The 16299-nt window shown below is 37.8% G+C and overlaps 1 protein-coding gene across 1 annotated transcript; it reads left to right on the top strand.

The window, feature by feature from the left end:
- The first annotated feature begins 4461 nt into the window (after nt 1-4461).
- LOC129948593 (serine/threonine-protein phosphatase 6 catalytic subunit) lies at nt 4462-12902 on the top strand. The gene is made up of 5 exons (XM_056059727.1): nt 4462-4656; nt 4786-4914; nt 4975-5133; nt 12239-12393; nt 12459-12902. The coding sequence occupies exons 1-5, from the start codon at nt 4492-4494 to the stop codon at nt 12760-12762; spliced, it is 912 nt and encodes a 303-aa protein (XP_055915702.1). The 5' UTR covers nt 4462-4491; the 3' UTR covers nt 12763-12902.
- Nucleotides 12903-16299: the final 3397 nt, after the last annotated feature.

Genomic DNA, 16299 nt, shown 5'->3' with positions numbered 1-16299 from the left:
GAACACTTCCTCCTTCAGTATGTCGTTTAATCCGTCGTCTTCTGAATCTGATGGGAACAACTCGACATCACCATCATCGTTGGCCTTGTCTGTCTTTTGCCTCTTTATCATGGGTATGTCGTAGTCGTTGATATCATCAGTGTTTGCGGCTTGACGACGTTTGTTCGTCTCGTGCGTCTTAAGCCAGTTGGTGTAGTAGATTCCAAGTGGAGTTCCACTGTTTCGAATCTTAGTCTCCCACGACTGCACGAGGCTCGTTTCTTTCAGCCCGAAGTTAATCTTTCTTCGTTCGTTCTCAACGAATTTGGCATTGTCCTGAATTTCACACTTGACTTGGCGGTCGATTTTAAAGTTTTAAGTTTAACCAAACAAATTTGACATGAAATAAAACTTCAAAATGGGGGTTTGTTCGTAGACTACTGCATTAACATGTGGTGTTGAAGCGAGCTTGAAGCTTGCAAAATAGGCCCAGTTAGTCCATTTTCACTGAAAAAACTAAATAATATCAACAGTAATAGATTCGTTTTTTCTGCAAAAAAACGCTCCACTGACAAAACGCTATGATCTTTTAATTATGTCAATTTCATTAGCGTATCCGAGTAGTTGGACATATAGTAGACCTTTAGAAGATTGTGCCTCTAGTATTAACGGTTTAGTTTTGCTCAATTATTTCCAGAACGATGTTGAAGACTTTGCATGACAGTGCATCGGCTTGTCAAATGCATCAGTGAGATCTTCTTGATAGATCAGCGTGCATTGTCCATCGTATTCTGCACAAACGAATTATTTTAACAGGGATGCCAAAACTAGAAATTGTTCTGTAAAGCTCTTGACTATAGATGGTGTCATACGCGGCTTAAAATCGAATTTAAGTTCTTGGATTTAGCTTCGTTGGTTTAGATATAGCTATCTTCACTTCGGTGAGGTCGGGCAGGCAGAATTGTTTATATGCGTACCATTGGTTGATTGATTTATCTCCCTTACAAAGGTACTCGATTCGTCATCGACGTTACATAATTTGGAGAAGTGGTCTTTCCTTACACTACTACTAAGCTGTGAGCCGTAGAAAATGAACTTATAATGAAATGATAATCATTTATCGGGTTTTTAAATAAGAAATTGACAACATTGAAATTAATTTGTGAACGCCACCTTCTACTAATAATCAAACTGTAACTGTCAATTAATTCAGTAAACTCAACATTTTCATTATTCTAAAGTACACGAACGAGCTACGTGTGCAAAAAATATAATGTTTCTGTCGGGATTTAGAGCTGTTGTCCGGAACAGCAGAATAGCGTTAACTCAAATTTTGTATCATTTTGGCTATAGCAAGTTAAGTGCAAAAATTCGAGTCTAGATATTCGTGGACTACCTTGTCAGTGAGACTAGGCCGCACAATTCCACAATGTTCTCAAAGATCCAAATGGCCTCGACTGGAAAACTGAGGTAGCTCGGTTTGGCTATGTCAAATAATTTTAATTTACACCAAGTCAAAAATCAACAATTCTGAGGCACCGATACAAGGGTCGGATCTGCCGCATGTGAAGAATCAATGAGCCAATTAGTTCTGTCTGCTTACACAATCCTATCTCACCACCTTACAACAAATCCTTAATGTCTCCTTAACTCTTTGTACGTTTTCTAGGTATGTTATCATTTTTTTTATATGGGGTTACTATTTTCGGGCATGTTTTTCTGCTAAAAAGCAATTTATTTTTTAATTTGTAGTAGTTCATTTTATAAAAACCCTTGGTTAGCATAATTGGATAACTGTTTTGGGTGAACAATTATTTTTCAAATTGATGATAGATGATATTCATTTCATTTTTATGTTTTTTTATAAATAACTTTCATAATAAATGTATTTCCTCATTTTACAGTATATATAGTAACACAGGATCATCTATAATTATATTAAGATTAAGAAAACTTGATAGAGTTCACCACAAATGAAAATTGAGGGTGTTTCAGACAAAAATTACAATTCAAATAACATTTTTTGCGAGCTTACACTTTTATATTGGAATTCGTTACAGAAAAAAGCTTAATTTGTCACTTTAACTATTTATTTTTTGCCTATATTTTTACCTAATTTTCAACCTTAACAAAGAGAGGTAAAAATTTACATATCAATGAAGTATATTTATTGATATTAAAATTTAATGTACAGCCACACAAAGCAACACATAAAGGGCTAGATTGCTGACAAAGTTGTCTTTGACCTATGTTTACCTCAACTCGTATTATCTTGAATGCATTCGTTATCTATATTTTTGTTCACGTAGTAATTTTGGATTAAGCTTATCAGTCGATTTCGATTGATTAGCGCCAGTAAATCAGTAACCCTGAAAGGAATTATAAAAAAAATAACTTTAAGTTATACAAATTTTCTAGAAAATTTTGTTCTTGTTATAGGCCTTTAAAGTTCCAAGCTAAAATTCCAATTTTATGTTGTCAAAGTTTTTAGATTATATAACCAATTCCAATTTAATAGAACAAGAAGTTCTGAAATCGAGATTCCTGCAAACATAATGGCTGGAACACAAACACACTTAACAGTTCAGCCATAGGAATTCAATGCATACTATCACAATGAAGTTTCGACCTCACGTTTCATTTGACAGTTGTGAGGAAATAACGTAATGTAACGTAATAAGATTCCAAACGGAAGCTATCGTTCAAATTTGCTGAACATCTGACAGCTCAACAGCTATAAAAAATGCAACAAACAAAATACATTTGCATTTGGAGAGATAACCATTGTTTATTAGAAAAAATTGAAAGATAAGTTATTGAAATATTGAAAACGTGGACCCACAAACGTCTCTCAGTTTATGCTTCCTCTTGCTCCATGAGCTGAACATACCCACGATAGGCTCTGTAAGCTACTTGAGCGATAAATACAATTTGTTCAATTTAAAAATTCATACCTTTTACTGCACGAAAAATCAAAATAAACTTTTGAGAAAAAATAACTGCTGCTAAAGACAGAAGTCATTTCAGAAATGGCATATTAGAAATTTCATGCAAAGCAACTTCGAAACAGGCCCAACGCAACGCGGACGAACCTGAAGCTGAAGGGTGTTTGTGTTTCAGCCATAAATAGTTTTCATACGATTATAAAATTATATCCAGCATTTGTATAACAGCTCTATCCTGTTACCCGATTTTTTAGAATATTTTGATTTACGTTAATGATGTTTATTTGAATTCACTTAGGCTAGGCGTGCACATGCAACTGACGTTTATGAAACCAAATAGTTTGATCGTTAATTGCCCAATTTTTTGAATCTTCTATTTTTCCATGCGAATTGATTCCAATATATTTTGCTTTTAAAATTCTTAGCTGTTTTTACAAACTTCGAACAATCATCAACCTCTCAAAATAATCAGAAACATTATGCTTTGTATTTCTTGTAGACAGCAGATAATAAATTGAAAATATGTACAGTCAAATAGAAAATATTGCCTCCGAAGAGGAGGGATTTTACTAATGTAAGAAAAATATTTAAATTAGTTACATAATTTTCACAATTAAGGAAATTTAAAGGAATAAAAGACTGTGCAACTAAACCTCAAAGAAAGTAACACAGTGCCAAAACTTAAATACGAAAGAAGTGTAAACCTTTATTAAACTTTTAACATTTCTGTGACAATGAATACTGATGAACATTTTCTTAAAAAAATTAATATTTTATACATTTTGTTTTGCGCAACAACTAGCAGAGAACCAGAGCCTAGTGACTTACAAATCTCAACCATTCCTGTGTGCGAGTATTTTCTGGAATAAAGGACCGACCTACAGAATTACAAGAATTACGATTGGAGGATTTGCCAATTAGGCGCAAGACGCAGTACCGGTGAAAAAAGAAAAACAAAACTTTAGGTGGCACAGAAAGGGATTGAACCAATACCTCTGGCATGACATTCTTAAGCCTAGTACATACTTATGAACCATCTCGTGAACCCATACAAATTTCAGTTTTTGGTTCACCCGTCAACTTGCTCGTGAAGCTGAGTGGAGAACAAAGTGGAGAGTTTTCGCTCACGGACAATTCACGTGCAAAATGTACGGAAACTATTGGGTAAGCTTTGACATTCCGTTTCCGCATGTTCACAACGTGTACTCACAAGTGTGTACCAGTGAGCAATGTCAAAAGTTCACTTTCTCCACTGTCGAACGTTCACTTCACGAGGAAGTATGTACTAGGCTTTACACACTAAGCATCACGTAATGGGTGTTAAAAATCAGCCATAAGGGTGTAAATTCGATTTTGTAATTTTTGTAAAACGATATGCTTCACTCGAAACCGGCGCGTCTGTTGAATTTAAACAATCTGTTTCCCACTTAAGCTTTCATTCATCCATCGCTCTACCTTTCCGACACAAAAAGGAAGAATTCAGTGCCCTTCAAAAAAGGTTGATATTTCTCAAAATAAAAAGAAGAACAAAAAATAGACAGTTCGTAAGAAAATTAGTTTACTCAAGATGGCCGAACTTGACAAGTGGATTGAAATTGTTAAAGATTGTAAATATCTTCCGGAAAACGATTTAAAACAACTCTGTAATATAGTTTGTGAAATTTTGCTCGAAGAATCAAATATACAGCCTGTCAGCACTCCAGTCACAGTTTGTGGCGATATCCATGGCCAGGTGAATATAAGCACACCCCATAATTTGTTTTTTTTTCTTGGAACATTTTTCCTCATTGCTGAGTTTCTTAATTCTTTTTCGAACCTACTTCTATCCTGCGATGTGAATATGGAAAAACAATGGAAATAGTTTTATGATTTGGAAGAGCTCTTTCGGACCGGTGGACAGGTTCCTGATACAAACTATGTTTTCATGGGAGATTTTGTGGATCGTGGTTATTACAGCTTGGAAACACTCACTAGATTGCTAACACTTAAGGTAGGTCTGTTCCGGGACTATGAATTTGTAGTGATTTGTTTTTCTTTTATTTTTAAACAGGCCCGCTATCCGGATCGGATCACTCTTCTGCGTGGAAACCATGAATCCCGTCAGATAACTCGAGTCTATGGATTCTATGATGAGTGTTTTAGCAAATATGGCAATGCAAATGCATGGAAGTATTGCTGTAAGGTCTTTGATCTGTTGACTATTGCTGCTGTAAGTTATAAATCTCAATTTATGTTCATAACTATTCATCGTTTGTACTTGTGTAACCATCGATAAACTAATTTAATAGGACAACTTCTTTTGCTTATGTTACTATTCCATTACTATTTCCACAACCCAAGACATCTGACCATCCAATCGTAACTATTGCTTAGCTATTTGGCAATTGTATTTAATTTGTGGTCCGAACTGTTCATATGTCAAGCTAAACTTAACATAATTTAAAACGGTTTTTGTATTAGTATTAACTTAAATTTGGCCCTTCAAGGCAATTGAGACCCAATGCCACTAGACTTGTTCATTTAACTTTAATTGAGCGATTGGGAGAACCTTTTTTTGTTTATATCGCGCCCTTGAAACCCAGAGCAGCAGTGAAGAATTAAATAAGATGTTCTGGACATAAATGTAATTTTTAAAGTTCGTGTTATGGATAGAAAAATCGGCGGTATTACTGATCCCGTCTGTGAAGATTTGTAATACAAATGAAGAATGTTTTAACGTTTGCCTAATTCAAAGAAATATCAATCGAACAGTATCAATATTGTGAGTGAACTCAAGGGGTTATAAATACTCTTATAATGAGTAAAAAAACATCTCGAGGAGAACTCCAAAAAAATGGTCTGTAATGTACATATATACTGTAAGCTTCTCAACAGCTTTCACCACCTGCTTTTCATCGAGGTGACTTAATAGGGGTCCAAAAGTCACGTCTTACAGGAAAGTTATTTGTCAGAATATTTTTAAGTCTAAAGTAGAATCAGACAGGGCTGTTAACTGTTCATATTATTGGTGACCAATGATGTGCTGCGGGCAGCCTGGACAGTAAATGGAGGAATAGAATTCCCTCTTGTGTGTGTATGCTTGCTATCTCATAGGACAATAGATCTCCATCAAATGACAATGAGGATGGAGAGAGAAGCAGAAATCGTGGGAAACTTCCACTAATCATCCATGAATAGGTTAGGATAGCTTGGAGTGGCTGTCCAGATGTCATTGACGCACGTAGACCTCAAGGGTCCATTGTGATACCACTAATGAGGTTACTCATGGGAGAGTAATGAACTTAAACGAACCATTTCGTACTTTTAATAAAGTTAGAGAGACGTTTTGTGTCAATCGTTGCCATTTCACTGGTGTTATCGAAGAAGGGATTACCGAGAAAGTTATTCCTTCTAATGGAGAGTGCTGGACATGTGTATAGAAGGTGTTGGACTGTTTCCTCTTCCTCCTCGTCCATGCAGCTTCTACAGAAGTCATTTGTGTAGACCCCTAGCCTCAGAGCATGTCTTCCTATGAGGCAGTGTCCTGTTATTACTCCAATTGTAGAGCTTATACTTTGTCTGCTCAGTGATATCAAACCTTTTGACAGTTTTAAGTCTATACTTGGCCATATTTGCTTGGTAGCTAGGCAGGTGGTACTCTGTGACCTAGAGTACCACTTTCCATGTAGCAAGTGGTGTTCCCATGTTATGTTTTTGTCTAACATTAAGCAGAAGTGTTCCCTTTTTGGCGAGCTCATCGGTTTTTCAATTTCCCGAATGAGGTGAATGTTAAACTGTTCCGTCATCTCATTCAGAGATGATCGACAATCGTGGACTCCATGAATAACATTGCTCAATAACCAGTAGAAAAGCTAGAGAGTTTTTAGTATCTTGGAAGTATTCTCTCTACTTCATGTGGAACCGGACAAGATATCGCTAGCCGTATCGGGAAATGCAAGGCTGCGTTCAAGATGTTATCCATTATTCGAAGAACAATTCTCTCGGCCTGAAGACAAAGCTACGGCCTTAAAAACATTACCAAAATCTTATGGATTTTCAAGTCCATCCGTTTATGCATTACGTGCCAGGAACCTATTGACACTATTGGATTTGAGAAATACTTCGAAAAGCTAATGAGTTACTTAAGAAGGTAAAATAATCTGCGACGAAGAAAGACTTGAAAAAAACAGTCAGACCTGTTAAGTCCGTTGGGAACCTTTTAAGGGGCATAGGGCCTCTACTACGCCTACGCGCTATCGTGTACGGTTTCCGGAGATGTGTTTTAGCTCCCTCCAACTTTCGCTCAGTGAAGCTGATTCCTTCGACTGTCCTGCGCCATGTGCTTCTCGGTCGTCCAGCTCTTCTTCTTTCTTGTGTAAGCGGATTCCACTGCTTGGCCTGCAATGCAGTCGATACCTTTTCGAAGCGTATGTCCAATCCATTGCCACTTACGCCTTCGTATTATAGAGTTTATAGGTTTCTAGCCTGTTCTTCTAGGAATGACCTCATTTGATTTACGATTTGGCCAACAAATCCTTAGGATGTTAAGAAGACATCTTTTCACGAAGGTTTGCAGCTTTCTTGTTATGGCTGAAGTAACCTTCCAAGTGCAGCACCCATAAAGAAGCACAGATTCGACATTTGTGCGAAACAGTCGTAGCTTTGTTCTTAAGCTGATAGAGTTATTCCTCCAAATTTTCGACAACATACCGAACGTAACTTTTGCTTTGCCGATGCGGCAGATGAAGTCTTGTTCGGTTCCACCTTCGATGGAGACGATACCTCCAAGGAATTGAAAGCTCTCCACGTTTTCCCCCGGTTGCGAGGGAATATTGATTTGAGAGGATGGTCGGGTTCCGAGGCTGATATTTTTAGCCCGACAACTTCTGCTTCTCTCTCCACACTTGTTGTCATTTAATGGAGATCCTTGATCCTATGAGAGAGTAAGCAAGTGCTTTAAATAGGATGTCAAAGTCCATCGGATACTCCGCTACCTGACAAAGTACATAGCTTATCACCAACAAAAACAATTTTGGCTACAAAATACAGCCCTGTCTGACTCCGCTTCCATCGTGCAGAAAAGCAATTAGTTTTTCTGGGATGCCTCTCATTCGCAAAGCTAACCAGATATATTCCCTGTTAACGCTTTCAAAGGCCTTCTCGAAGTCAATGAACAGCAGGTGTAGTGTTGATCGATATTCAACCCACTGTAGAACGCAAATTCCAGTTTTCATTTTTGTAAGATCTCCTTTTTTTAACGGTCCTGCAGTCGCATATGTTTGCAGCATTTTCTGCTGGTGTTGATGTAGTTATCTGTCACGTGGTACGAGGACTCCACTCGTTTCTTTCTTACTCTTGTGCCCAAAATTCTTCTGAAAGCCAAGTGTTGTTGCTTCCTTCTTTCCGACCGACCATTCTGCCAGCACCTGAAATGAAAACGTTCTTCACTGCATTCCAATGGTATTCGATGTCGTCATGTACTGTGCTGCTGATTGTTCCCATTTCGTGAGACAGGTGGTCCCTGAATTGTTGACGGATCCTGGGATACTCTAGTCTGGCGATGTTGAATTTGGGGGCTAGTGTTATTTCGTTGGATCTTCTACTTGTAGCTGTACGCAATCATAGGATAGCTATCATTAAGTGGTGGTCACGGGCAAGTCCCATGACTGCGCTTCTGCTGTTTCGGACATCCAAGAGGCTGCTTCTAAAGCGTCGACTAATCGCGAAGTGGCCAGTTTAGTTGGAAGACGCTTGCCTTACCGTCGATACCCAGCTAATTTTATGGCACAGTTTGAGTACAAACATAGCGCCACCAATCACAAGGCCATTAGCGTTGCAGAAGTCAAGGAAGCTCTCACCAATATCATTGCAATTGCCGACACCATGAACACCCATCACATGCCTTAGCCCGTTGTTGTTACTGCCAACCTTAGCATTAAGGTCTCCCATAACCAAAATAAAATCTCGGGAAGTGTTGTAAGCGGATCCTAGTTGACTGTAAGAGCATTCTTTCTCTTCATCAGATGCGAGCTCCGTCCCGGTCGGAGCGTAACACTGTATAATGATGACGGGTCGTACTCTACTCTGAAACCGAGCTAAGTCTTTCCCCAAAGGGCTCCAACGAAACCAATATTTGTCCGGCTACAATAGCCACAAGTCGCCAACGAGTTATCAATAATTATCCGAGGCGTAATTTCGGTTTCTATAGCGGGATGGAGTTCAGTTACGAAGAGTGCTAATCTCCGTAACCTATCCTGAAGAGTCGGGAAACTTCGCCATTGCAATTTTAGCTAACTTATGTATTTTATATAGGGATATACAAATCATTGCCGGGAGCCACCACGAGGAGGTAAAGCAAGAACTTCAACTTGGCAAGAATGTTCCATTGCTGGTCTAAACCAAGTTTTAGGCAATCCCCAACTTATTTTAAAGCTTTATCGCCTTGTTACAGCATTCAGTTTTCGAACCATTAAATTCTTCACATCCGAAAGATAATAAATACATAAATTGGGTGGTGCAACAGTCCGTTGCGAACTAGGTCCTAGTGACTTACAAATTTTAACCATTCCTGTGTGCGTGGAAAGTTGTCACGGACATCCGAAAAATAAGTAAATGCTAGCCCAACGAAGACGAGATTTATCGACACTAAATGCAAAGATTTTCGATAAAAGAGCTTGTTGCTAAACTCCACCAAATCCATGCTAAAAATATGAACTTTGAACAAAATGAGAACATTTTACTTCCAAGATAAAGTGACCCGACAATGTTGGTTGATCCGAACATACTATAATAAGCAAGTCCAGTTTCGCACTCCAAGTTAGTTAAGGTCCTCTCCCACCTGCGTGCGCCATCTGAGTCGCCCTCTTACTCTACCGTTACTCGGGATTCGATTCGAAGCCCTTCTGTGGTGGAACGTTGATGTCTATTCGCTCTACATGACCCAGCGATCTAAGTCGTTGGACTTTTATTCCTTTAACCAGCTCAGTGTCGATATTCAGCCCGTACAGTTCATCGCAATATCTTCTCCTCCACTATCCATCTATGCAGACGGGACCAAAAATCACTCGAAGATTTTTTCTCTCGAAAAATCCAAGCTCTCATCTTTCTTTGACAGGGTACAAGCCTCAATGCCATAAATGAGAACCGGGATGATGAGGACTTTACTTCACAATTGTCTTCTAAGTCCAAAGAAGCAGCGATTTGCAAGAGTTATTCTGAGTTTGATTTCAGCGCTGGTGTCGTTGTCTGTGTTTATAGCGGTGCCTAGGTAGACAAAGTCCTCAACTACCTCGAAGTTATAGCTGTCCATGGTGACGTTTTGTCCAAGACGTGGTCCTGCATTGTCCTATTTTGATGACAACTAAACCCATCTTTTCCGCTACCGCTGCAATGCTCAAAAACGCTCCACTGACATCACACTTTAATCGGCCAATGATGTCAATATCATCGGCGTTTCCAAGTGATTAGATGGATGGACTATTGCCAGATTGTGCCTCTAGTGTCGACGGCTTATATTGAAGAAGTCGCAAGACTTTGTAAAGCGAGGAACCGGTGGTCAAAAATTATAGTAACGGAGCAGAAATACTTCAAATACTTGAGCGAATAGTATTGACTGATAGCAAAAGAGCCTACTAGAGTCAAGTTAAAACTCTTTAAATCTATTAACTAAAATTATTCTTATATTTTTTGACAATTGGAAGAATATTGGGAGTTTCTATGAAAACATCAATCAATCCCACAAAAATGGTCATAATACTATTTACCAATATAAAATAACTATCTAGGTTAGGTTAGGTTAAGTTAGGTTAAAGTGGCTGTCCATGATGTTATAGGACACACTTAGGCCAGTTTAATGACCCATTGTGATACCACATGAATCTTGAAGCTTTCTTCTCAGTTCAATGAAACCAGTTTGAGTCCCTTACGAAACGTGAAAGACTGATTATTTTAATGTGATTGAGATCGTTTAGATCTTTATAGAAGAATTCTCCTCCGTGTGCTTTCCTTTTAGATTTTGAAGCTTATATGCTACCTGATTAGAAAAAAGCAAGCACTTTGATCGCTTTAAATCTAGTGAAAGCAAGATGTTGTTGTGACCTGACACGTGGTGGTGTTGTTCCACCTGATGTTTGCCTTCTTCATAGCGTCTTGCATTAGCAATAGTTTACAAGTAGCGATTGGTATTCTAGTATGTGCCAAACGTGGTAAAATGGGTTGTACTGTACCATTTCTAGCGAGTTCATCTGCTTTACAAATTCAAGGAAAGGTTCTATGCTCGGCACCTAGCAAAGGTAGAGATTTATAAGCGACCTGACTATCTGACAAAATACGGATATCAGTTGTTGCTATCACGTTTTCTTTAAGCCAGGGCAAGACTGCTTTTATCGCCAAAAGATCTTCTAGATCACGCTACAATGATTGGGAAGGTGGAATGAGAAACTTAATTTCAGTCGTTCAGAGTACACACCTCCACCAACCCCTTCTTTTGTTTTTGAACCATCTGTATAAAAATGGATTGACCCATCTTCCAGGAATGTCCTATCCTCCCAGATCGTTCTAGAAATCTAGAAATTTCTGTCGAATTACAGTTGGGGGATGGTGTAGTCTGTGTGCTTTGGAATTGATTCTTAATACCTAAGAATAACGGATTGGCCCATGTTGTTGTGAGTCCACTGCGACAAAGCTTTAAGGCTAATAGCAAAGCTTGCAACTATTTGTTTGCTAAATATATCAAGAGGTGTTATGTAGAATAAGGTGTCCAGTGCCGCAGATGGGGTCGTGCGAAGCGATCCTCTTATACATAGGCAAGCTGAACGTTGGAGTTTATTTAATTGCTCGCGGAAAAAATAACTATTTAACAATTAAACCAAAGAAAAAAGAGCAAGATAACATTTGGTAGTAAACTCCTATAAAATAAGCATATAGAAAAACTGTTGCCTAAGCCACAAAAGCCCTTACCATTTGCAAAAGACAGTACAATGTTAATTTGCTGTGGTAAAAACAACTCGGAAAACACTAGAGAAAGTACAAACCCCCATCTCTCATATTTGATGGGACTTAAATCCACATTCGCAAACCCGTTTGTACAGTATTTTTCAAGCACAAGTTCATACATAACAAAGCATCGTAGCTATTACTCGAGATAATGATCTGCAATAATAGGAACTACAGCCTATTTTTTTATTAAAAATATGAAATTGGGAGCTCTTGACCAGTAATTGATCCTTGGGCCCACTTACTCTGAACTTGATACTTTGCTTTAGACTTGTCTTTAATTAAAATAAGATTAAAATTATGTAATTTAACATTATTGAATATATTTCTTTTTCTTGCAGCTCATAGATGAAAATATTCTTTGTGTTCATGGAGGCCTTAGTCCGGAAATAATCACACTCGACCAAATTCGGACAATTGATCGGAACGAAGAGATTCCATATAAAGGAGCGTTTTGTGATCTAGTCTGGTCTGATCCAGAAGACATGGATTTTTGGTAGGACTATAAAATTCGTACACAACTAAAAATAATAAAATTAAAAAAAATTCTTTCTTAATCAGGGATCAAAGCCCACGTGGAGCTGGTTGGCTTTTTGGTTCATTAGTTACCAAAGACTTTATGAACATCAACAATTTAGATTTGATATGTCGAGCTCATCAACTTGTGCACGAAGGAATAAAATATATGTTTGATGAGAAACTAGTGACTGTTTGGTCAGCGCCTAATTATTGTTACAGATGTGGCAATGTAGCTTCGATATTACGTTTTGAAACGTCCAAACAACGCCAAGCAAGTATTTTTAATGCAGTGCCAGAGACAGATCGGGTCATACCACAGCAAAATACAACACCATACTTTCTTTAATTTAATTCTTGTAATAGTTCCGTGTAGTTTCAAATATTTAAAGCAAGAATGGAATTTAAGGTGAAACTAATCTTATGTGCTCTTTTATTGTTTAAAGCTTGATGAAATACACAAATATAATTTGTTATATTTTTAACCTATGTCATTTCTTTTAAATCTTTTAATTAGATAATTTTATTTTGCATAAATGAAAATCATAAATTTTAGCGTTAAAGGGATCGCTAAAATTTTAAGAAAACAAAAATAGCCACGAGTTTTCAGGGCGTGATAATCGATTTGTTGTTTGCTTCTCTTTTTTAATGTTTAAAATGACAGCATCTTTTATTATCTAACAGTGATAAATAAACATCAGATCATTGTCAACCAACAGTACAAAGATTAACTGAGTTCCAGTTCTGGGAAAACAAAATTACACATACATAATACAAATATAACTTATGAAATAGTTCGTTAAAGCTTTTTGATAAGATTCTGTTGCTTTTAAATATTTAATGATATTCTGGAATAAGCCATCCGAGGCCAAACTGCAAGTCGGCATTTTCGTGGGTGCACAAATTAAGAAAATTATGGCTAACAATAAATACTCATTAGAGTAGATTATAGTAATATTCGTGTGCTGACATGGAATTTTCTATCTGTGTACATCCACACTGTCTCTAACGGGCCAGCTGTTTTGTCACTGAGTGAAACCCAAGTAGGTGCGGATTCCAATCCAACGGAATTTTATATTCATGGGTATAACTTGGTGCTATTATAATTCTCCCACCATGGTCTCGCCCGTATATTAGAAATGATGTTGCCTATCAACTTTTAAAACGATACGGTCATTGTAGCAACTCCTTCTTTTATTTCATGCGGTTAAAACTCCGTGAATAAGCACATCATTCACTATTGTTTCCTTTATCGAAGCTCAAACCTAGACAGAGTTTTGATTTCTCAGGAATTTGATTCTCTGTCTGACTCCGTTCAAAGAATTGTCTCCCTGTATCCTCACACTGAAATCGTTATTACGGGCGATTTCAATGTACACAATTCTTCATGGCTTCAACATTCGGGCCAGACAACACCAGATGGTGTGTGTGTTGGGATCTTCGCTGAGTTAACCACCTAACTCAGCTGGTCAACGAAACCACCCGAATATTAGACGTGGTAGGTCGAGAAGAAAAGACTCTAGACTTGTTTCTTACCTATGACCCTGGTAAGTACACTATTAATGTTTTATCTTCTCTAGGCTCATCTGACCATTGTGTTATAGCAGCAAATTTCTCTCCAATTAAAGAAAGAGCTCCTAAGATCAATAACTATGTATATTTTAACTGGTCACTCGATAGTGACGTTGACGCCAGCGCTGATATGATCACCAGTTTGATTCTCCTGTGTATGAGAACTTTTACCCCGAATAGGGCGAAAAGCATCAGACCTAAGGAAAACGCATGGTTCGATGAGAGCTGTAAAGAGGTTATTAGGCTCAAGAAGGTAGTTTCCGTTGTTTTAAAGCCAATCCAACAAGGCCTGGAACGCCCATATTTGACGGACGAAATTTTTACATGACGAAAAATTATCACAAAAAATACTGCAATGTCCCAAAGGCAATAAAAATTGTTGGCTATTTGTATAAAAACACGAGGAATTCTTCCTTTTCGTCGGTACCTCTGCTCGTTGTCAATAACACTACATTTGTAAGCTCTTTAGAGAAAGCTAGTCTCTTGGCTAGGCAGTTCGCCGCGAATTCGACGCTGCCAGTGAGTGCTATGACTCCACCTGTCATCGAGCGCGTTAGTGATTCTATGGGGATAATCTTTTTTCGCACTCGTTCTGTGGTGAGAATCCTAAAACATAACATAATCTGCTGGCCCGGATGGTAATCCCGCTATTGTTCCGAAGAGGTGTTCTTCAACGCTGGAAAAACCACTGCATAAGCTTTTTAATCTATCCTATTCTTCTGGCGTCGTTCCAAGTTGTTGAAAAGTGCATTTGTTTAGCCAATCCAAAAAAAGGCGAATCTTCCTCACCCTCTAATTACCGACCGATCGCACTTAAGTCAATTCTTTCCAAGGTCATGGAAACGCTGATTAATTATCAGCTTAAGAGAAAAAAAGCCGACGGAAAACTATATTTCCACTAATCACAATACTTAAGAAATATCTTGAGGAACGGAAGCTTCTTAATGACCGGCAATACGGCTTCTGTAGCAACAGATCCACTGGTGATCTCATGGTTCATCAAATCTTTACATCGTTTCAGAGAAAGTAAGATTATTGCACATGATATTTCAAAGGCATTTGATAAAGTCTGGCATCCTGCTCTCTTATCGAAAATGCATGCTTTCGGTATCAACGGATCTCTTCTTCATTGGATTAGACCGATTGGATCGAACCGTTCAGTACAAGTTGTTTTGGAAAAATTCAAGTCTGGTGTGCCCCAGGGCTCCGTTTTGTCTCCGACCCTTTTCCTTATTTTTATAAATGATTTCCTGTCTGCTACTTCTAATACAATTAAGTTTTAAAATTAATTTGGAGAATGAAAAACTTAAACTTAGCTGGGTACTCCTACGACTGGCAAAACGTGAAAAGAGCTCCAACCTTCGATATATATGGATATATGGTATATCCTAGTATAATACGGAATGTCAATTAATAATTATTTTTAAAGGATTTAGTTGTAACGTGTTTTATGGTTAAAATAGGACTGGATTGGCTTAAATGGCAGCTTGGAGTGTTTTCCTTGTTGGGAAGATAGCTATGTGTAGATTGTGTGTGGCCGAGGCCAACACAAAAGAAACATTTGTTCATCTTAGTTGTCGTTTTCGTTAGATAATAACACGTTTCTGCTTTTGGATTAATGGAAGAGTAGAGGTGGTGATATGTTTTTCAATCATCTAATCGTTTATTTTGCCAGTAGGTGATGATCTCTTTGAGTTGAGTCCAATCGTTGTGTGGCTCTTTTTGCTGCACAGGCAGCAATATCATTCCCTTTAATTCCACAGTGTCCTGAAAACAAGATTTATACCGTTTTCTTTTCTTTTCTTTTTTTTTGAAAATACTGTTTCAAATTTCTATCATCGAAATTGTAGTACAGTTTTGAATGTTGTTGATCTATAATATTTAACTATAGGAGCAAATCATTAGTATTGCTTAAGGTTTCCATTGAGTATATTCAGAAATAATTTGGTAACTTTGCACTGAATAGAATATCTACGGATTTCGTAGACCTGTCCAAGGATCTTGAAAGTCATTGCATCCTTTCGGTATTCGTCCAAGAAACATTTGTGTTTAAGTTTCGTTGATTGTGGCGTTCTTCCTGAGTCAAAAATAGGAATTTATTTGAATCTATAATATGAAACTTCTCGCTTGTTTCTTGGGCTCCCGACTATTCTGCTTTCTTGAGTAAATCATTACCTTTTCAACTGGTTTGTTTAATCCATTGATACTTGAACCTTCGTATCTGCACCTAATTCGATAGTTTTGTAGTTTCTTGGTAATCGTTGCTGTTATTTTATAGGTGCTGATTCTTTTAAATATGGACAACATTTCAGTC

The sequence above is a fragment of the Eupeodes corollae genome, chromosome 2 (genome assembly GCF_945859685.1).
Source record: "Eupeodes corollae chromosome 2, idEupCoro1.1, whole genome shotgun sequence".
NCBI lineage: Eukaryota > Metazoa > Arthropoda > Insecta > Diptera > Syrphidae > Eupeodes > Eupeodes corollae.
Note: the sequence above shows the minus strand (reverse complement) of the source record. Positions and strands in the feature narration are given on the sequence as shown.